The 22,371-nt window shown below is 37.9% G+C and overlaps 1 protein-coding gene across 1 annotated transcript; it reads right to left on the minus strand.

Moving 5' to 3' along the window:
* Positions 1 to 6,441: 6,441 nt before the first annotated feature.
* Sucnr1 (succinate receptor 1) lies at positions 6,442 to 17,524 on the minus strand. The gene is made up of 2 exons (XM_027391678.2): positions 17,401 to 17,524; positions 6,442 to 8,609 (listed from the first exon to the last, which is right to left on the minus strand). Exons 1-2 carry the CDS (start codon positions 17,482 to 17,484, stop codon positions 7,659 to 7,661), a joined length of 1,035 nt encoding a protein of 344 aa, XP_027247479.1. The 5' UTR covers positions 17,485 to 17,524; the 3' UTR covers positions 6,442 to 7,658.
* Between the last annotated feature and the right edge of the window lie 4,847 nt (positions 17,525 to 22,371).

Genomic DNA, 22,371 nt, shown 5'->3' on the forward strand with positions numbered 1-22,371 from the left:
CTTTCTCTGCTCTGGACGCTTCCGGATACCTTTTGCTATACTCTTTCCATATCTACAACTACAGTCATGTGCTTAACCATACCTTGGAGCAGTCATGTTCTCAGTTTGTACATCTGGTGCCAAACCCCTCAGTTTATACTATTTCCATGTACCTTTATCGGTTATATGCCATAAAATTCTAAGCAAATATTTCTTCAATTTTCCAGCACATACTTGTAGTTAAACAGTTAAATACCATCTTGGGAAAGAAAGATGTCTCATAAATGAGATGATTTCTTAAAAATGAGGCATTGTTTTGAATTGTGAAAGCCTGATAAAATGTCAAGTGGTTAAAAAAAAGTCATAGAAAGTTCTTTTTAAGAAACATTTGAGTACATGTTACCAACACAAGTGAATGTTTTCCAATGAAGCCACTTTGTTCAAAAATCAAATATGTCTCCAAATACCTACTTCATAATTATTCAGTGACTTTGTAAAATGAATACTTTTAGGAGGTCTTTTTAGCATATCAATATTGCTAAGTGCAGCATAAAAGTTGACTTATAATTCCTTCCTTCTCAAACTCAACATAATCTAATTACTGGCAAACTTAAAAATTATTTTATTATGTTGTCACTATAAATGACTTCATGTTTCTATTTGGGATATGTTATTTTAAGGATTATTTCATTTTATATACCTTACATTTAAAGTGTTATCTATCAGTTCTAATGCTCTTATTTACATGATTTCTATGCTTCCAACTCAACTACCTCATCTAACTCCTCCCACATCCCCCCTCTGACTCAAACTCAAGTTTTTTCTTAATTATTGTTGTTACACACATTGTATATGCACACAATACATGTATATAGGTGTGTGTCCATTTAATGTTGCTCTTAAGTATGTGATATATATATATATATATATATATATATATATATATATATGATTATTCTCTCACTAATCATTGTCTGAAGCTCTTAATCTAATAGTGGGCCTTCTAAATTTTTCCTTATATGCACTGTCATGTTGATAGGTTTCAGCTTTATTTGCATCATCTTTAGTCAAACATATTGTCAAGAAAAGTCACACCACAAGCAAAAGTCAACATGTAAAAATGATTTTCTGGGAAGAAAACCAAGGAAAGTGAGGATTGTACTGGAGGCTGTCTACACTGAATAACACAGAGGAAGCAGGACAAGGGCAAGATGTTGTCTGATAAAATAATTACTTAACCATTCAGTCAATTTTATTTTCTTTCTTGCTTAAGCCTCTCCACCACCACCCCCCCAAAAAACTTTCTAAGAAGTTCTGATCTAAAAATTCTTGAAGGTTCTATATGTGCTGCAGTGAAAGCTGCTTGGTCTTCAAATGTGACAACTCTCTTCTCCCACAGACTCTGATGATCATGTCTGAAACTGCACACTGGTGGGATATTATCTTTACTATATTGTCCCTTTTTTCTTGCACAGGCTGTGTTCCCCAGCACCAGTTTCTACTCAGAAGAGACCATGACAGACTTCTGAAGGACTTTCTTTATCCCAAAATTCACAAGGAGCCAAAATTATTTCTCTTCTCCAAGCAATTTTAGTCACCTTGGTACATTTCATCGTTTGCTTAGACTATAATATTCATGTCTGTTTATGTGTGTAACACCCTGAGATAATCAAAAAGGAAGTATTGTTTATTTATAGCCCAGTATTCACCAGAATGCCCTGCAAATATTAAATATCTCAAAAGACATTTAAAAAGTGGGTTCACTGAAGAACTGGCAAGCTGTCACAGAATTCTACATATATACAAAAACATGATTTTATGCTTATTTTTAATGAATTAGGATCCAACTCCATACCAGTAGTTTATCTTATCAGTCCCTGCTATAGAGAGTTTAATGAGGAAATAGGACACAGGGAGAAAATGATTGTTTGACTAATACAGTGAGACTTTGTCAGCTCCGTTCATTCGTGAACATGATAGAATTGTAAAATGTCAGTGAGTTTTTCCTCATTTATGTTGTCCCTACTTGGAAACTATAAAATTCTGTGCAAGGGTTAATGTGCGACCCCTAATGTTTGTGAAAGCACATGTCTTAGTTGCTTTCTTGCATAAGCTCACACTTTGTCTTTTCTTTGCTCCTGATCTATTGGCATGCTCCCCCTTGGGATTGTTGAATCCAAGAGTTCTGACTAATTCCTTAGCTCCCTACCCACATCCATACATCTTCCTTTACATCTGGCATCCCAGATTCTCACAGACACTACAACCACTACCAGATAATTATACACATCATCGATGTTTCAAAAGAACTTTCCAGTGGTTTTTGTTGTTGTGTGAAAATACTTACCTTTGCCTTTTCTTACTTGGGGGTTTGGTAATGTGTGTGCTGGCTGTTTAGAAAGTTATGCTGCTTGTGCCTCAGTGCTTTGCAGGATTTGAAATAAAGAATTCATCTGGAATCAGGTTATATTTATCTTTCTTTGAATAAGTCAGACCTTAGTCTTGCGGACTCAGGCAGAAGAAAACTCCTTTTGACTAACATTGAGCCTGTCCTTAACACTGCCTGTGTTCTCTGTGCAAGGCTGCTTCCCTGGATGAAATACAACTGAGTTTGCCTGTGTGACTGTGTTTTGACAGTGGTGACATTCTGTTTATCCTCCAGAGAATTCTTTCTGCAAGCAGACCACATGCTGTTTTCCTCAGTGGTAGACATAGTAAATGGTAAGGGTGGTAATAGTCCCATAAGTATACGTTAGTCTTACAGAATTTACTAACTTTCTGACAAAATGTTTATTACCCAGTTTGTCACATATCTGAAGACCACAGGAAGCTTGCGCAGTGTGTGGGAAATAGCCACAGCTTCAGCAATGGCTTATTAAGTGTAAGGATGGGTTCTCTTGTCCTTCCTCACAGGGGTCATCATCTTACAGCTGTCCACGAGTGAACTGGAGTGAAGGCCTTTCACACATACACCATTGCAGACTTATTTTATTACAACTTTCTATAGAAAGTTGTGAAGGTAACATTCTTTTCATTGACTTCAAGTTCTATTCTCAAAGATAAAACATTATATGACAAGACTGCATTTCCAATGAGCAAGACAATTAAAAATCTTTCCTTAGATCAGCCCTTCCATCTGTCAACTATGACCCATAGTTTTGCAAACACTTCAGGGCTTAGATCTCTCAAATCTCTTGAGATTAAATGCTGAGGTGGTCATTTGGAGAGAACTTCATGAGGAAATGCCATGTGGAGTTCATGTTCAAATAAACCGCTAGAACAAGATTCTGGCATTTGTTGAAGTCAGGCAGATCTAATAATCAAAGTCAACTCTGGCCCTGTTCTGGAAACTTCTTTATGAAATCAGTAGCACATGGGGCAGAGGAATGCAATAGGCCTAGTGAGTTTGTGCAACTAAGCTAGAAACTATGCACAGAATATTCCTTGTTTCATATCTCCATAAGAACGTTGCAAATATATCCCTGTAGCAGTATATTTTATTTACTGGCCCATGTAGGATGTTCCAATGTGACATGAAAGTTGATGTGAAATTATTTACCATCTTTAGAAACAAGGTCAAATAGCTATTTTTTCTAGATAGAGCTAATAGCTCAGATAATCTTGTGATTTGAACATAAAGTTATTTGCAATAGAAAGCAAACAAAGCTGGGCATTGGTGGCGCACGCCTTTAATCCCAGCACTTAGGAGGTAGAGGCAGGCGGATCTCTGTGAGTTCAAGGCCAGCCTGGTCTCCAGAGCGAGTGCCAGGATAGGCTCCAAAGCTACACAGAGAAACTCTGTCTCGAAAAACCAAAAAAAAAAAAGCAAACAAAACCAAGTCTTCTGATTAAGTATTTTTTTGTATGACTATTGTGTGGGAGAATATGGCTATGCTTCCTGGATTTTGCTGGAAATCTCACTAAAACAGGGCTTTCTGTGACATATGGCTTGATTGCATTACTAAAGACCCTTGCTTTATACAAGCATTGCACAGCTAGTTATTTACGAAAAAGACCATCTATCTAGAAAGAGTATGTATGTATCCTCAAGCTTATTGTATTTTGTGAAAATGTTATTCCTGGTTCCTTCCTCTATGACAGGGTTCAAAACTATTGAAAAATTTTGTATCCTTCCTGTGTACTTGAACTGACCCTGAAAAGAGCCTGTCCTCACATGGTTTTGGGGGTGTCTTCCTTAGTTTCAATATCAGCAGATTTCACTGAGGTTAATTATGTGACAGTCTTCAAAGTAACATCATCACAGTTGATCTAAAATTGACATGAACATATTATTCCTTCCTTGCTATTGTGCTGTGGTGAGTTTGTGTAAGGTCATGGTCTCTGAAGTTCAGCCATATGACCCTGAGCTATCACTAAACTCCACACTTGGGTTTCTGCACCTGTATTCCCACTACCTTTGACGACAATTCGTAGACAAAATGACAGAGCCTGGCATATTTATTTATTTATTTATTTATTTATTTATTTATTTATTTATTTTACAGCCTGACCATCTACCCCTCCTCCTTAATTGCTCAGAAAGGAGCAACCCTCCCTTGGGCACCAACAAAGCATGGCATATCAAGTTGCCATAAGACTGGGCATCTTCCCCTGTGTTCAGGCTGGGCAAGGCAATCCAGCTTAAAGAATAGGTTCCCAAGATCGAGTCAAATCACTGGGGACAGCCGTGCTCCCATTACCAAGAGTCCAAAGAATAGGCCAAGTTTCACAACTGTCCTAGCTATGCAAAGGACTTAGGTCAGTCCTATGCCTGCTCCCTGGTTGTTGTTTCAGACTCTGTGAGTTCCCATGAGCCAAGCCCAGAATACTTAAAGCTCTGCCCGAGTGCAGTGCCATCATTTGGATTAAATATTTAGAATGAAATTTGGTGTCTGAATTCTGATCACTAATATGTCTTTCCCTCTAAGGTTCTGAAAATGTTTTCTAATAGAAATCCAAAATAAAGGGAAAGAAGTGAACTCTGGGTTTGTTGCTAATAACCATGCATTAGAAAGTGTACTCGACCCTAAGACCACAACAGGCTTTCTACAGTAATTTGCACCCATGAATCTAGTCACACACAACAGTTGGGAAACCTTGGGCATTGATTGCTTCCAGATCTCTCATGTTGGAAAAGAAACAGAAGGAAGACTCTCACAGACCTGTGGGCAGGTCTGTGTAAAATGGATTTGATTTTATGCATGTGCACATGTTGAGTCATTGTTCCTGACCTGACGTGCTCAGTACTTAAAGAGCTCCTATTCCTGCTTGAATGACAGTGTATGTCTCCTGCTGATATTTGACAGGAGAGAGAGAAGGAGGGAGAGAGAGGCTGGAAAGAGAATATGCTGTACTTCATTACCAGTGTAGTGTACATGATTGTGCTTAATCATGACATGGCCTTATAATGAAATCCCATCATTCCTGTGTTATGTCTCAGCTGCTTTCCTTGTCTTCCTATGGCAAAGAGTAAGACAATATTTTAAATGTTCCTCATCAAGAAGCAAGAAAAAAAAGGCTGGGTGTTGGTGGCACACGCCTTTAATCCCAGCACTTGGGAGGCAGAGACAGGTCGCTTTCTATGAGTTCCAGGCTAGCCTGGTCTACAGAGTGAGTTCCAGACAGGCTCCAAAGCTACACAGAGAAACCCTATCTAGAAAAACAAAACAAAACAAAACAAAACAACAACAAAAAAGAAACAAGAACATCAAAAAATAAGAATCTGAGAAATGAATAAATTTCAAATCTCTTAGGACTTCAGATAATTATTCCTTTTATGGGTATCTTATATTTCTTTAAAAATATCATTTGGTAAGATCATTGGTGTAGGTAAGTGGTTTGATAAAATAATTAAAAAATAATTTTGGGGAACAAAATTTTGCCCCCGAATTAACTTTTCTTGGTAGATCTGTGTGAGGAAATAGGAAGTTATCAGGAGGTCAGATGCTGGTCTTCAACAGTATGTATGTTAGAATCTATGTCAGGGCCTCATGGAGGCTAAGCATACATTCTGCCAGGCAAATGTGTATGTGTGTTGGGGGAGCAGCTGTTTGTTTTTGTTGAAAGAAATTGCAGAAGTTGGCCTCAAAAGTTACATAAGGGAAAAAAAACAGGCAACTTGAATAGAAACATAATCTAGAAACAAAAGATGGGCTAGACAAAATATGGCCATGAGATTTTTCTTTTTCTCCATAACTCTGTCCAGAATGTGGCCTTGCTCCTTTGGAACTGTAGTTGCAGGGAGTTTTGAGCTGCTGAGCCTGGTGCTGAGAACTGAACCTAAACCTCTGCAAAAGCAGCAAGTGATCTTAATGTTATGCTCCAGCCCAAATAATGTATTTTTAAAGTTCTACTTTTAGAGGAGATGGAAGTGGAAGGGATGTTCACTATATTTTCATGTGCTGGGCAACAGATTGTGACATCAAAATTCAAGACAGCACAATCTAAATAAAAACAATGAACTTATTTTGGTGTGCTTTATTTTGCTATAAGTTTCAAACATATTTAGAGTTTTGTAATGGTGGAATTTCTGAATGCTTCCTTGTCATATATCTTCAATATTTTAGTAGAATTACCATGGAATTTGATCATGGCCAAATTTCCTGAAAGCCAAGTCAGAGCATACCAGTTCCCTTTGTTGAATATTTTACATCCTACTAACCTAAACAAAGATTCTTATTTGCTATAGCCCATCTAACAGAAAAAGGACTGATTGATATATTACAGGTGAATTACAGTTCATGATCAGTACAGAGAAATTAATTGCACTGCTTTTATTAAACATTTCTCTTATTTACATTTTCCAAGAATATAACTTCTATAAATAACAGTTAATGATGTATATTGAGTTCTATTTATTTTTCACATAAAGTTTTAATATTGCAAGAATAAACATAGCAGAGAGTATTTCCTAAACATGTTTATCAACTTGGCCAATGATGAAATTCATGTGGCATGATAATCTAGCTATCTTGTATTTCTTTTACACTGATAGAAGAATTCTTAAAATTCCAAGGTTTTAGATCTTAAGTGTCCAGATGCTACAGCATTAGTTCACTTTTTTCAGTTCTTAAGTGAAGATATTAACACTTTTTTAATGCATATTTTCTTATGCTCTGGGATACAACCTGAAATAAAGACAGATATGTGTACCTATTTAAACAGACTTGCTGGCTGTCAAAGACCCAGCTTGTACTCCAGCATTGCATGTGGTGGGAGTAGCTAAAGCCTGGAGACAGTGGTCTACTTTGTTAAAACTCAACTGCAGAGCAATTTTGCTAAGTGAAGCCCTGCTGATGGGGTGTGTCCTTCTGTATATATATTTCTCTTATTGGTTGATGAATACAAAACTGGCTGGCCAATAGAAGCTGGAAGATAGGTGGGACTTGGAGAGGAGGAGAATTCTGGGAAAGGTAGGCAGAGGGAGACAGAAAGGGACACCATGGAGTGACCAGGAGGGTGGGATGCGCCAGGCGTTCTCTGGTAAGCCAATACCACACGGAAATACATAGATGAATAGAGATGTGTTAAAAATTAAGAAAGAGCTAGCCAGTGGAATCCCTAGCCATCAACCAACAGTTTTATAATTACTATATGTCTTTGTGTGCTTTTGGGGGGCTGAAAATGGCGGTGAGACCTGGAGGGAAAAGAAAATCCAGCAACACTATGCATCCAGCAGTTCATGTCCTGAAGGAGGTAAGGGACTTAAAGTACTGTCTCAGCTTACTAATCAGCATCTCTCTGAAGTGGTCTCCCATGAGAAAGTAGAAGATGGGGTTGATGGCACTGTTCAGAAAGGCCAGAGGCCGGGTCACAATGTACAAGGTTTTGATGACCTCCTGCGAGCATCCTCGTGGCCAGCTATCAAGGCGCGAGGCGATCCTCACATTGCGCATGATGTGGTAGGGTGTAAAGAGTACAGAGAAGATCGCCACTGCCAGAACCACTAAGCGCAGAGGCTTGTCCAGTGGCAGAGCAGTCACCTGCTGCCTGCTCCTCCTCTTTAGGAAGACTACCATCTTGTAATAGAAAAAGCACATCACAGAGAGGGGAATGAGGAAGCCCAGCAAAGTCAGGCACAAACTGTAAATGAGATTGTATTTAGGGTTCCCGGAACTTGCATAGTCTTTGCAGATGGTGTCTTTGCCTGATTGGTCAGAATTTATGAAAGGGAATATGGGTAGGACTTCTAAGGTTACTAAAACCCAGACAGCTAAAGAGATTAAAATGGCAAACTCCTTCTTTTGCAGAATGTGTTCTCGGAAAGGGTACTTCATGAGCAGGTATCTATCGATGCTGATGAAAGTGAGGAAAAGGATGCTGGTGTAGAGGTTGGCATGAAGCACGTATCGGTTGAAAATGCAGAGAACATCTCCGTAGATCCAGTTATCATTGGCATAACTCCTTATCAGCATGGGGAGGGTGCACAGGAAAGCAAAGTCAGAGATGGAAAGGTTAAAGAGATACACGTTGCTGCTGTTCCAGTTCTTCAGACAGAAGAGGTAACCAAACACCACGGTGATGTTCCCAAGCATCCCCAAAACGAACTCAATCCCATAAAATGTGGAGAGGTAGTACTTTTTCAAGATATTCTCTGCAACCAGCCAGTTTTGACATGATGAATTCTGTGACTAAAGCAGAAGGGAAACAAAAGGTCAAACACTTGACTGTGACCAAGGACAAATGGGAGAACAATAATTGAAAATCTAACACTTAACTGTGGCGAGTTGGTGAAGAATACACATATTAGTCATGTATGATGGGGGATACATTTAACACCAGGGCTGAAGAAGCAGATGCAAGCAGATGTCTGTGAGTTCCAGCACAACCTAGTCTACATAGTGAGTTTCAGACAAGCCAGGCAATGCAGTGAGACCCCCATCAAAATCAAAACAAACAAACAAAACACAAGCACATGTTCATACACATTACTATATTGTATGCAAACTCATACATTATATGTGCAGATGTCTGTTGTTTCAACAAGGCTTCATTGAACATCTTCAAACTGTATTCTTGTCACTGGGTGTGATAGCAAAGAATAAAGCAGAGTGGCTACTGTGAGGCAATGGATGATTTCCTGAGAAGAAGCAGGAAAATACATGCAAGATACAGTATTAAAGATATGAATAAAAACAAGTAATGATTAAATGTTAGAATAAAACTATCTCCTGTAGTTCCTGACCTGCTCATCTACACATGTGCAACTCATTCACAAATGTGTTTATGCACACACATGTAAATAAATAAATAAAAATAGTAAGTATAATAAAAGTGCAGGTAAGTTTTGGGATGGAATGTGACTCGACACCTGGGAAATAAGGACCAGATCTCTACTTGATGAAGAGTTGCTTCCGGACACAATAAGAACATTCACCAAAGCTCAGCACAGAAACAAAAAAAGGGCTCAACAAAAAGGCAGGAAAAAGTGATCAAATTCGCAGTGAGCAGAAGCTAACTCACCTTTGTATCTTCAGGGCCAAACACAGATCCCTACAAATTCTGCAGTTAAACTGAACTGAACTCTAACCCAGGAAGGGAAGTAGGGTTGTTGAATACAGTTTTCTTTTTGAATAGCTTTTACCTGGTTGAATACAGTAAAGAATTTTTCTTATTTTATTAAACTTAGAACATATTGACTCCATTTTAAAATACAATGTCTTAAGATTTAAAACAAGATGCTAAAAACCTTAGAAATAGTAATGATGGTCACCATGTCTTGCAAGCTAACAGTGTAACCAGGTATTATGTTCACCACTTTCTGAGGATTGTTTCATTTAATATTAATAAAATATTAAGTAGGGACTGGTTGTAGAATTATTTAGAAATGATTTCACCGAAGTGTAGAAACTTCAGTATTGTGCTATTTCAGTCAATACCTGTGTCTGTAGCAATATATCTTATAGTGGACACTATAGAAATAATGGAACTGTTTGACTTCCTTACACAGTTAGAGAAGTACAAGATTAAAGTACTAGCAGATTCAGTATCTAGTGACAAGTCATGCTATTCTCCCAGCAAAGACACAGGGCACGGCAGTTCCCTTCATCCTCTTACAAGGACACTATCTGAATCATGAGGGCCATGTCCTTTGCTTTCACAGAAGTCCTATCATTCTATACAGTTAGGTCCCACCACATGAATTCTGAGAGCACACCATTCAGACTTACTCCTGGCTGAGGTCATATTCCTAGCTTTTCTAGTTTCATTTCTATTGCTGGAATAAAATGCCCTCACAAAAAGTTACTTAGGGCAAGTTTATTGTAGCTCACAGATCCAGTTTCCAGTCCATCATAGCATGGAAGACAGCCAGCTTCGTCACATTCACAGTCAAGAGAAAACCAAAATGCCTGGGCATGGTGGCACACACCTTTAATCCCAGCGCTTGGGAGGCAGAGGCAGGCAGATCTCTGTGAGTTCGAGGCCAGCCTGGTCTCCAGAGCGAGTTCCAGGATAGGCTCCAAAGCTACACAGAGAAACCCTGTCTCGAAAAACCAAAATAATAATAATAATAATAATAATAATAATAATAATAATAATAATAATAGAAGACCAAAATGAATCCATGTGTACTTATTTTCTTGCTTGCTTGTACTCAGCTGGATTTCTCCACATTTTTTACAGTTCAGGGATTTGCCTAGGAAATGTTACTGACCATTGTGGGTTGAATTTTCAACATCACTTAATTAAGATGGTCTCCCACAAACACGCCCACAGACCAACTCAATGTAGACAGTCTCTCATTAAGAATCTATGTCCCAGTAATTCTAGGTCATGCCATATTGACCTTTAAAACTAACCACCACACCAACTAATAAAGCATTGTAGTAAGACCCTCTGAATACCAATTCAAATTTCTCATAACTTATCATTCTTTGGCAATAAGGGTACATTGTAGTTAGACTGTTTCAAGGACTTGAGTAACCTGAAAACATGTTGATTTTTAAAAATATTAGATACTAATTATTTCTAATAGAAGAAATAAGGTTGAAAACAAACTTTTCTAATTTTTTCCTCTTAAACATGACTGAGAGTATTAGTCACAGTCAAATAATTATTTTATTATAAGTACAATCTATTTTCATATGAAGCTTTTAGACACCCAGTAAAGTTTTCTATGAGGGAGATATATGGAAAATGTATCTACTTTGGCCAAATTCAGATTTTATTGAAGTTGATTGCTGGAATCTTGGCAGCATTTTATTTATGAGAATACATCATAAATTTGCATATAATTTCAGTATTTATAGTTACTTTGTGAGTCATGTGTTCATGTGTATGTATATAAGTTCATTTGTGTCCACATATGTGTTTGTATATATGGTGACCAGAAGCTGGCATATGTGTCCTCACTCACTACCTGATTCTTTCAGACAATCTTTCTCTCTGAACCGTGAATTCTCCAGTTGGCTAGAACAATTGCTCAGAAAGCATCAGGGACCCTCTAGTCTCTGCCTCTCCAGCCTTGGGATTTTCCATGCCCCACCCCTCTTTTTAGCACAGGCACTGGGCATCCACCACAGGCCTCATGCTTACATGATACTGTCTGAGCCAGTTCCCACAAACACTGCTGGAGTACCAAGCCTTGTGTTTTCACTTTCAATTCCTCTGTAGAGAATGGCAGAATGTATTGCATTTCTTGATTTCTTATTTCTTTCTACTTTCAGACTTCTTTCCAGCTACTCTACCCTGCTCACCACAACCATCAGACAGCTGTCTTTTCCCCTTAGCTCACCAAGTAGGAGATTCCTCATTGGCTCATTTTGGAACCACCCATTGCCAGATCCATCTGCTCTTTAGATCACTCCTTCTCCCCACACCCTTTCAGACTTCTTCCTTACACCAAGGACTTGCTGATGGCACACCCCCAGTGTTCCAGTTTTATTTCTAGATCTGTCCATCTGTGCTTTGTCTACCAGCGCTTAAACACCATTGTCTATCAATCTGAAAATTTTGTCCCAGGTTTAAAGACTTTCTCCTGCATCCCCTGTTTCCCTCCTCTTCAGGCTCGGTTTCTGGAGAAATGTCTCACCAAATGCCTTCTCATCTGGAACCCATTTTGTGTCTAGCACTCCCTAATCTGGTTTGTGACCCCAAATTCTTCAAACAGCCACCACATTTCCCAACCCAGTGGTCAATTTTCACCAGTTGATTTATTAGCCTGCAATAAGTTGTTAGGAATACGCCTTTCATTTTCTTTTGTGACAAGTCAGAATCCTGGCTTTCTTTTCCTCTCCCTGGCTACTTTCTGCCTCTTTTGTGGCTTAAGAGATGTTGATTTCCTATCTCAGTTCGCTTCTCCCTTCTGTGTATTCTTCTTGGGTGATGTTGTCCATGTTCAACTTTTAATGACGATTTATGTACAAACAACTCCTACAATTGTAACCTATCTCAGATCTGTCTGATGGATACCAATAGTTTATTGTATTGCTGTGAGTTGATTTCTTACAGGCACCTTTGACTTTAGACATCCTAATTTGTTAGCTAATCTTGAATCACCTTCGCCAGTAAAATAATTTTTCCATGTATTCAAATGCCTACCACAGAAGTCTTTACAGTCAGCTGCAATTTAACCTCCATCAAGAACAAACTACCAAGCTTTGTTGACTTTAATTTCTATGTATTTCTCAAGTCTGTCAGTTCCTCACTATATATACTTACATCAGTCTGCAAAGGGAATAGTTACATGTAACATATTCTCCTTCTGTAGCCTCATACTTTTTCTGGCTCTTGTTCATCTCACCTTTTCTTGAAAAATCTGTAGCACAAAATCAAATCATGTTGCAATCCTATGTTAAAATTCTTCCAAGGACCAATGTGCATATTCTCAATGCCCCCACCCCACCCCCTACACGCCACTTCAGCCTGCTTGCTCTGCTCTAGCTCCTTCTCTCCTGTCCTCTGACTGCACAGAGAAGTCCCACTGTGCTAGAACATCTGCATCTCTTCTGCTGTTCTTCCTCTCATGCCCACATAGTGTGTCTACTATCTGTATTTCTTTCAGACTCAGGTATAAAGATTGTTTCCCTCATTGGCTGCCTGTTCACCAAATCTAAATAAACTTAGTGCCTAAGTGAGTGCATGCTTTCCTTATGCATTAAATTTTGTCTTAACAATTTTTACAAAGTTGTTTTGTTCATTGTTTATCTTCTACATCTGCACAGTGGCTAACAGTTGTTATGTGGTCTGGAATCGCATGCTGAATAGAGAGGGCCGGAAACCTGACTGTTAATAAGCAGTTTCATAAATACTTCCTCTATGGCTAGAGAAGTAGTAAATCTACAAAATAAGATCTACTTACCCTGTGCATAATGGGATACACAGACACACACACACACACACACACACACACACACAAACCAGTCACTATGGTATTGAGACCTCTGACTTATAAACAGATTTGTATAAAGCAAACTTTAATATGTAACTTCTAGAATTGATTTAGGGATTTAAGATATTTAATTAGAGTTTAATCTGAAATTGCCAAACACATAAAAGTCTAAAAAGATATATACCAAAATGGTTCCAGGCTTAGCAGGAAGGCTTTTATTGTGTTTTTTCTCCTTTCGTTTATGTCTGTCTATGCTTATTTAGCTTTTTAAAATAAACCAAAGTATGCATGTAATTAATAACATAAAACTTTTAAATTGAAAAATATTAAAAAGGACCTGTACATCAGTCCATTCAGATAAGTAGAGCTCTCCTCTTCCCCAGATGGAGACTATTGCAGACATCCACAATGGGCAAGTGTCGAGAGTAAGTAACCATGGAGTTTTCCAGCCCCTGTTAGTATATCTACAGCCTCTAAAGCGAAGGCTCAAAGAACATTGTGGAATTGGGGGCAGAATGACTTAAAAGGCAAAGGAACAGGTGCCTATTGTGAAATAGTGTTTTCTAGACATGGCAGGGAAGTTGTACCTAGAAAATCTCAACAAGATGGCTGCTCAACAAGACTTACATAATGACAACACCTGTTGACATGGCAATATGAATGGGAGAGACTGAAGAGGATGTCACCCTTAGAGGAGGAGTTAGTGACAATCTATAGCTGTTGAGAGAGCGGAACACTAGTTTTCTCTAGGGATGAACCCCCCGATGTTACTGAATCCCCAGCGGTCACCTCTATGCATGTGTATGTACAAGCAACATTAGATGGACTTAATGGTGGGTTGTATACACATATACATTATCTATGTATGTGTGTATCTACTAAATATGTGTCTCTCTGTGTATGTATGACTGTCTGTAACTACAAATTACAGAAGGAATTGGGGGATGGAAGAACACAGCAGAAGTTGGATGGGGGTGAGACAGAGGAGGAAATGATTTAAATAGAGTACTTACGTGTGAAATTTTCAAAAATTAAAAAAATAAAGTAGAAAAAGGAGGGACATGGGTTTTTAAAAGCTAGCATGCATGGGTCATTAGACAATGAACATTTCTCACTGTTACACTCAAATCTGCTGCAGCTTTCAATGCCATGACTCTGGAAGCTTTTTCCTCCTTGCCTTCTAGAACATTGCAATCTTTCCCCTTTTCTCTATTTGCCAGGTCTTTTGTAGCTAATCCTCGTTTGTCTAGGCTTTAATGTTAGAGCTCTTCAAGACTCATTTTGTGATCTTTATATCGTGTAGAAAGCATTGGTACACAAGTTAAATGAAAATTAAGACAATAAAAAGTTTTCTGGAGATAAGAAACTCATTTGCTTCATTTTGAATTTCCTCTTCCTCTTTCTGATTATACCGGATCCCATTTAAGCTGAGGAAATGTCATGGGTTTATGCAATTTGTATGGATCACAAAATGGAATCAAAAATGTATCTACAAAGACATATGCAACTTGATGACCCGGCTGCCAGTAACTACCAATCAGCCAGTCAGGGGCCAAGTGGAAGTGATGGATAATTCTGTTTTCTAGTGATCCAGAGAGCCTGAAGACTGAAGGTTCAGTAAAAACAGAGAATACCGGGGCCAGTTACAGAAAATAACTGGCTAAATTGATTAACTACTTTTACTTATTAATTTGTACTTTTGTATTGCTTCTCATAGAGTAAATCTTACTTTAAGAACAAATCACAACCACCATAAAAACCTTTACAAGTGTCTATTTTCAGGTTGACTCTGTGGTTTTGGGTAAACAACTGGCACGCCCTTCCCTGGGTAAAACTATTGCTCCCACTCCAGGCATTCCTTAGTTGACTGTAGTTCTTTGCTAGGACTGAAACCTTATGGGCTTTCCCCATTCACTTCAGCATGTCTGTTGCTGTCTTTGTTGCCGAGCTCAGCATTGGCCATCACGTGGTGAGACTTTGTGGGTGCAGCTTCTGCCATTACTAGGAGACACAGTCTTACCAGAAGCTTCCTGATTTTACAATCTCACAGTCTTCCTGCCCCTTTTTCCACAATGTCTTCTGAGCCTCTGTTTTAGAAGTTGTTTTGTAAATAATGTTACACAGAGTGAACAGGTTGTATTTAGGTACATTCATGTTCATATATGCATTTAACAAGAATTAATGGAAAAAGAGGCCATGAAATTGAAAGAGATTAAGGAAGAGTATATAGGAGAGTTCACAGGGAGAAAATGGAAGGGAAAATAATGTAATTAATATAATCTAAAGTATAAGAAATAATTAAACAAAAACAAAAATGTGTAGATAAAGTACATATTAATTGTGTAGTCCAGCGTGGAATCAAATAGCAAAAAATCAAGGAAGAAATTTAAACCAATCAGTCCTAATATTTTTATACTTTAATATTACTGAAACTTAGCCGGGAGGTGGTGATGCACACCTTTAATCCCAGCACTCAGGAGACAGAGGCAGGCAGATCTGTCTGTGAGTTCAAGACCAGCCTGGTCTACAAGAGCTAGTTCCAGGACAGCCCAAAGCCACAGAGAAACCCTATCTGGATAAACCAAACCAAACCAAAACAAAACAAAAAGCAAACAACAACAACAACAAAAACACAAACCACATTACTGAAACTTTGTTAAAATGTGATTCTGCTTTTCATGATATCTCATAATCTATTACTTTAATATAATTACTTCAATTTGTTCCATTCTTATAGCCATTTTCACATTCATACTATTAACAGGCTATGGTTTTCTAGAGATAGGCTCTCCGATACATGTAGATTGATTCAGCTTCATAAAGACACACTATTTTGAGAATGTTGTATTTCAAATTCAGTGATGTGTATGTCAGAGTGTGTTCTTGTTATGACATAAGTACACAAATCAGGGAGTAATGTGTGTTCCTTTAAGCAAAACTCCCAACACAAGGGAGCACTTCCCCTGGCACATTACTAGCCTCTCCCACTACCCAGGAGCCTTCCTATTTATAGGCAATGGATATGCTGACAAACATGCTTTTACTTATCTGAGTGAACCATTAACAGTGCATTTTCTTTAAAAAAAAAAAACATGGATAACTAAAGTGAAATCATTAGTTCCCAGCACACAACACCAAGTCTGTTAGATTAAGAAGCTAAATGCACATATATGAGAAAATGGCTAGTACTCATTTTTAATTTGAAATGATGGAAAAAATTCATTATAAAATCAGTTCTCTTAAATGTAAAAATAATGTGTGTCCTTTACCAGAAGTTTAGAAAATAGACACTAATAAACATCCCCTTTATTTTAATAAAAAATGTCTTTCTATACCCTTGGCCATGATAGAGAGCCTAACAGAAGTTAACATTATAACTGCCACTGAAAAGTTGCACAGCAAGGAAGGTATTTCAACAAGTTACTTTCATATGAAACAATTTAAACGAAACAGTATTTGCACATATACAAATACAAGCATTTAGGACTCATTGATTACTTCATTTTTCTGTATTTCACTAAATGACACCAAACCATGAAAAATTATAGTATGTGTCAAGTTATATTTTTCACTAGGTTGTTAGAGAATAGCTCATACAGTTTGGAAAGTTCTGGTGAGTGTTACAGCAATTGCTTGTGCAATCTGCCACTTTCCTTAGTAAACCTTATTCTTAAATATATATATTTATATATATATATATATAATATATATATATATGAAAAATCTAAAGTTTGTAATGACTAAAATTTCATCCTATTAGATTTTTCTGTAAAACTTACATGCTAAGTTATTTTCCATGATGTGAGATAGTTCCCCTTTTCTGGAAATACCTTTATTTATTCAAATCACTCTAATTACAGTAGGCCTTTTAAAGTAAAATAAATGTAGTACATAGCCATCAAATCACTACATTTAGAGTCATAGGAAGCAGATGTGAAAGTCAGAAGTCTTTTCCCTTTGCTGCTTCAAATCTACTAAGAACAGTTCCCTGAGCACTGGTTAACTCACAGGCCACTTTCAAAAGAAACCCTCACCAGAAAACCTGGCCTTTCTTAATATGTCCAGGAGGCATGGGCTGTAGTTTCCCTTACCATTCTGCTGACGGCTTCTCTCTTAACAGAAACTCTTCCAGGAGCTGCAGACAGCTTCTGACCCAGTGCTGTGTCGCTAGACATGGCCAGTGCAGTCTGATTTGCATATCATGCAGCCAAGATTAATAATTCAAAAGGCAGGGATAATTTATTCAGATTAATCTCCAAGTCGTGCAGAGGAACTCTTGAAGAGTAAAAATACATAACAGATGACTCATTTTGCAGGAAATACTTTTAACAACGATATTTTGAGAACACTCTAACTGAAATTATTGTATACACTCCCCAAACAACAAAGAATCATTCTTTCTTCCCATGTGTATGCATACCTTTAGATAATAAGAACTGACAAACACTTTATGTTTAATATATAGCTGAATTCACCTTTTTCATTGTTTTTCACGTTTTTGGTTACTTCTGTATTAAGCATAAACTGCTTCGTAGAAATCCTGAGGGAACTGGTCTCAGCATGCAGCCTATCAGTGTGCTCATGAAAGGCTTTTAGAACTTTAGATGGTATCCATTTTATTTTCTGTGATTAAGTTCAGGAGACATAAAAAAAAGTACATCAGATGGCTGGGGATTAAGGAGAGGCCACTATTTAAGACAATAATCTCAAGAGATGACAGTGGACACATCCCAGTTGGTGCCCTGAATAGCACCCAGAAGAACCGACCAACCATTTCAGAGAGAAAACACACCTGGACTTTCTTCAGGGCTCCACCAATTTTATATACAAGTAAACACCTGGATTGCTTGACTTGAATCATAGGGATTACACTGAGGATGTCATTGAGGTCTGAGAAATAATCACAGGCATTTTCTACTTACACAGGGAAAAGGCTAGAGATTTTCTCGTTTCTTTCAGGTATGATTTTCAGGAGGAGAAAGCATTGGAGTAGCCCAGTCAGGCTGGGTCATTTTACACAACTCTTCTGTGGACTCCTCCAAACTAACAATGCACAAGAGAGTATTTCCTACGTTTTAACCACCATTATGAGGGAGCAAGGTGATTCTCTCTTTGTGGGTGCCTGCAGTTTCCCAGAGCTTCCTGTTTCTTTGCCCTATTTCCTGATAGCCAAAAAAAAAAAAAAAAAAAAAAAAAAAAAAATGTGGTCTGGACTTCTCTTTTTCCCCAGGGCTCTGCAACCTGATAGCTTTGCTTTGCTGTGCTGCCACTGCCCCATTGCCTCAGGGTCCCTTCCGCTGACAACTGGGCAGACATAATAAACAGACTGGGCACTGCTGTTCCTACCATGCTGCCTTACTCAGGATTATAGGGCACAGCTCCATAGGATAGACAGTCTGTCCAGCCTTGCCAGGATTATTGTCATGCTGCTGGGCCATCTCATAGGTCCAGCACATGCTTTGCACTCTTGATTCAAAATGGTGTGGTCACATGTTCTAAAGTTTTATTAATTTTGTAACAAGGACCCAAATATTTCCCTTTGTACTACATCTGCAAATTATGTTGTCAGTTCTGCCTGGGACAGCACAGGAAATGACTTCTGTTCAGCATATACTATTTCAGAGGCAAAACTTCAGGGCTTTTACTTTCTTTGTTTATAGAAACAATGTTGCACATTGAAGTTCATCACAGATTGCTTTTCTGTTTTCTTATCTGTACAGTAGGGACACCTGGGACAATCTCAGAGAGCATATATGTCCACATAAAAGTATGTATATTATACTGTAGACTACTGGAGGTTACCTCAGCCCTGTTGACCAATATAGTGTGTGATGCTTGCTAAAGATTAATTATTCCAGAAAGTTTTGGTAAATCAAACTCTCTTCTCATGATGACATTGATTTAATGCTGTAGGTTTGGGCACAGGCATACTAATTTTAAATGTCCTTCTAAGAACCAGCAAGGGAAAAAAGATCTCTGAATCCATGCCCTGAGTTTGCATTTTACTGGCTGTGTGATCTGTGAAAGAAGCTTGCTTAAGTTGATTTCCTTGTTTAGAAGACCAGTAACTTTATTCCAAAAAGCTGCTAATGTTAACAGTACAAAGCAAAATACAGCTTAGAAGTCCAATACGCAGGCTATGCAAGAGAAGTCCAAAGAAAAAGTCAAATTCACTCAGCAGGAAAATCAAGAGATAAAAAAAAAAAAAAATCCAGAGAGAATAGAGACATAAAATGCCAGTTCAATCCAATACACTGATTTACCAGTGTTTCTACTGTGATCTTTAGGAGATTTTCTTCACGAACCAATTCCTTTATATTCACAGGAATGTGTTACAGAGCAAACTATGAATGTCCAAATTTTCAGCTTAAAAAAATGAGAGCCAACAAAACTTAGGTATATTGTCCACATCACGAAGCTGATGAAGAACTGGGCCAGAACTTCAGGGCTTGTCTTTTCTCTTCAAGCAGAGCATTTGGCTTTATTCTGGATCTCATAGAAGAAACTGCTGAGTCAAAACGCAAAATTAGTGCTATTAAGTATTTTTACCATAAATATGGTAATTTTGTGTGATTTTTCTCTAATAAAGTAAATTTTCAATGGTATTAAAGTTAGCAGTTGTTTACAAGATTTATTGTTTATCAAATTTAATAATTAGATTTTCCATCTAAAAACCAGAACATTTTACATAAACAAGAGGCAAAGATAAAATACTGAAGTGGTTATATGAAGGTCCTATTAGCAATGCCTCTGGGTATGCTTACAAGATAAATTCTCTCCTAACAAAAACAGTCTGGATGGAAAAGCAGCTGGCCCAAGAGTCACATGCATTTTCACTGGATAAGAGACCAGGAAAGATGAGGACAATTATTCATGCCAAGAAATCATTAATCTGAAATCCTTAAGGGGAAATATTCATGACAACCCCAAAGGGTCAGATAAAGCTAAGAATACAAAGAATGCCTTCTAACAGTGGTGTTGCAGATACTGGAAAAAAGGGAATACAATAGAGGATGGTATGGACGGTTTCTAGACACCAAACTTGCTCCATTTAGCTGAATTTACCTTACCATGAAATACAGTCTACTCATAATTCAGTCTGAGGCAAATAATCCATTTCTTCTCTAAATGAAAAAACAAATAAAAACTTGTCATTTGAGAGTTACATTAGCTGGACAGGGTGGTGTGCATCTTCAATCCTAGCATTCAGGAGGTAGAGGCAGGAAGATCTCTATGAGCTCAAGGCTACTTTTGTGTATATACTGAGCTCAAGGCCAGCCAAGAAGTTACATTCATAGTGCAAAGTTCCATTTTTTATTTTTTACTTTATTTAGCTGTTTTAAGCAGAGTCTCATATATCCCAGGTTCGTCTTCACTCCTTATGGATCAGGCCAAGACTAGCCTTAATTCTTGTATGTCACAAACCCTGGAATTGTAGGGGTGTAGTACAAAGTTAGTGCCCCCCCCCCACTTCTCTCTGCACTATGGGAGTGTTGAATGTAAGGCCCCATTTTGACTAGGTAAATCCTTTACCCCTCTGTAACAATGAGCTGTATCCCTCACCATACTTTTTTACCTTATTGTTTTGGTTTTGAAACAGGGTCTTGCTAAGCTGTGTGGATAAGTCTTGAATTTACAATCCTTCTGTTTCAACCTCCTAAGCAGCCAGAATATTGGCTTGTATCACTGGGTCCCACGCAAATAATTACTTTGTGTTTAATTAAAACATTTTATTTGCAAAAAGCTGTATCTAGTCATAGTTGATTCTGAGTTTGCTGCATATTAATGCTGAGAAACAGTAAGAACCCACCTTTTGCCTTTCAGTTTATATTCAGATTTCACCAGACAAGGTGTTGTTAGAGGTCTGAGTAGCACCTTAATCCACCCAAATAACACTTTCTTGCTACCCTAATGGAAATCAAGATCTGTGAAATCCAAACATTTGTATGTAGTCTAAAAGCAAACCACATGCTCAGAAAGACATCAAAGTGCTGTATTAGTTAGGGTTGCCCTGAATTTTGAAAACTTTCATTTGCTAAGTGACTATCCAACTACTTTGTCTTATTCTACTTATTTTTATTATTTTGTATACATTTGCTCAATTAATTTTTTATTGACATTAGGTTCCTGATGAAGAAAAGAAGCAGAGTCTAGCAACAGCTCTCTTTTATCTCCAAATTTCTGCTTTACTGATATACTAATATTTCATCATCTATCTCAAATTCCACGTCCTTTTCAACAATTAATTCAAAGACATGTCTTGTTCTCCTACCTAAAGTCATGAGAAATAATTGTACGAATAGGCATCAAACCCAACCTCAAGAAATTGTTATGGTTTTTAAGGATTTCATATATATTTACAATGTATTATGATTATATCCACTTCCATCCCTTTCCCCCTCTCTCCCTGGACCCTTCTCATGCCCACCCCCTTTCTGTATCCCACTGCACCCAATATATGTTATCTGTGTGCACACAAATGTGGAGTCATGAATCAGATCAGGGGAAGCCTATAGTGGCCATATTCACTAAAAGAAATGACAATCCCTCTTCCAGCCACTATCAGTTATCAGTTGTTCCTCAACTAGAGGTGAGGTTTCATGAGCTCCTCCCACATCCATGTGGAATTCCTTTGGTTTTGATCTTGTTCAAGTAATCACAGCTGCTGGTTCATGAATCAACAGCATGGTGATTGACAGTAATATCCCATTTAGGGATGAGCACTTGCAGCAATTTATTCTCAGGACTTTGACCAGCTATGAATCTCTTTTTGCATTGACCACTTCCCAGGGTAAAAGGAAGCTTCTTTGAACAAGGCTGATAGTGGCACAAATGGAAGCATATAAACATAAGTGTAAAGAAGGCAGTTTCATAGCACATCCACTGAGCAAAACAATCACAGTATGAGCCCATTACTCTGTGAACTCTAATCAACCTAGACACCCACTAATCAGAAGAATGGACAAGAACATATGGAAACTATGCATAATGGAATATTTATTACCTATTCAGAAAAATTGAAATTCAAAGGAAAAAAAGTTAAACAGTGGTGTAAGTCAGGT

This window comes from Cricetulus griseus (assembly GCF_003668045.3).
Source record: "Cricetulus griseus strain 17A/GY chromosome 1 unlocalized genomic scaffold, alternate assembly CriGri-PICRH-1.0 chr1_0, whole genome shotgun sequence".
NCBI classification, from domain to species: domain Eukaryota; kingdom Metazoa; phylum Chordata; class Mammalia; order Rodentia; family Cricetidae; genus Cricetulus; species Cricetulus griseus.

What these genes read in the sequence shown, in the direction of transcription:
- Sucnr1 (XM_027391678.2), bottom strand. Translation starts at nt 17,484, where the DNA reads ATGTCTAGCGACACAGCACTGGGTCAGAAGCTGTCTGCAGCTCCTGGA. An exon ending in GAGAAGCCGTCAGCAGAATG is followed by an intron (nt 8,610 to 17,400) that starts GTAAGGGAAACT and finishes CTTCTGCTTTAG; the next exon opens with TCACAGAATTCATCATGTCA.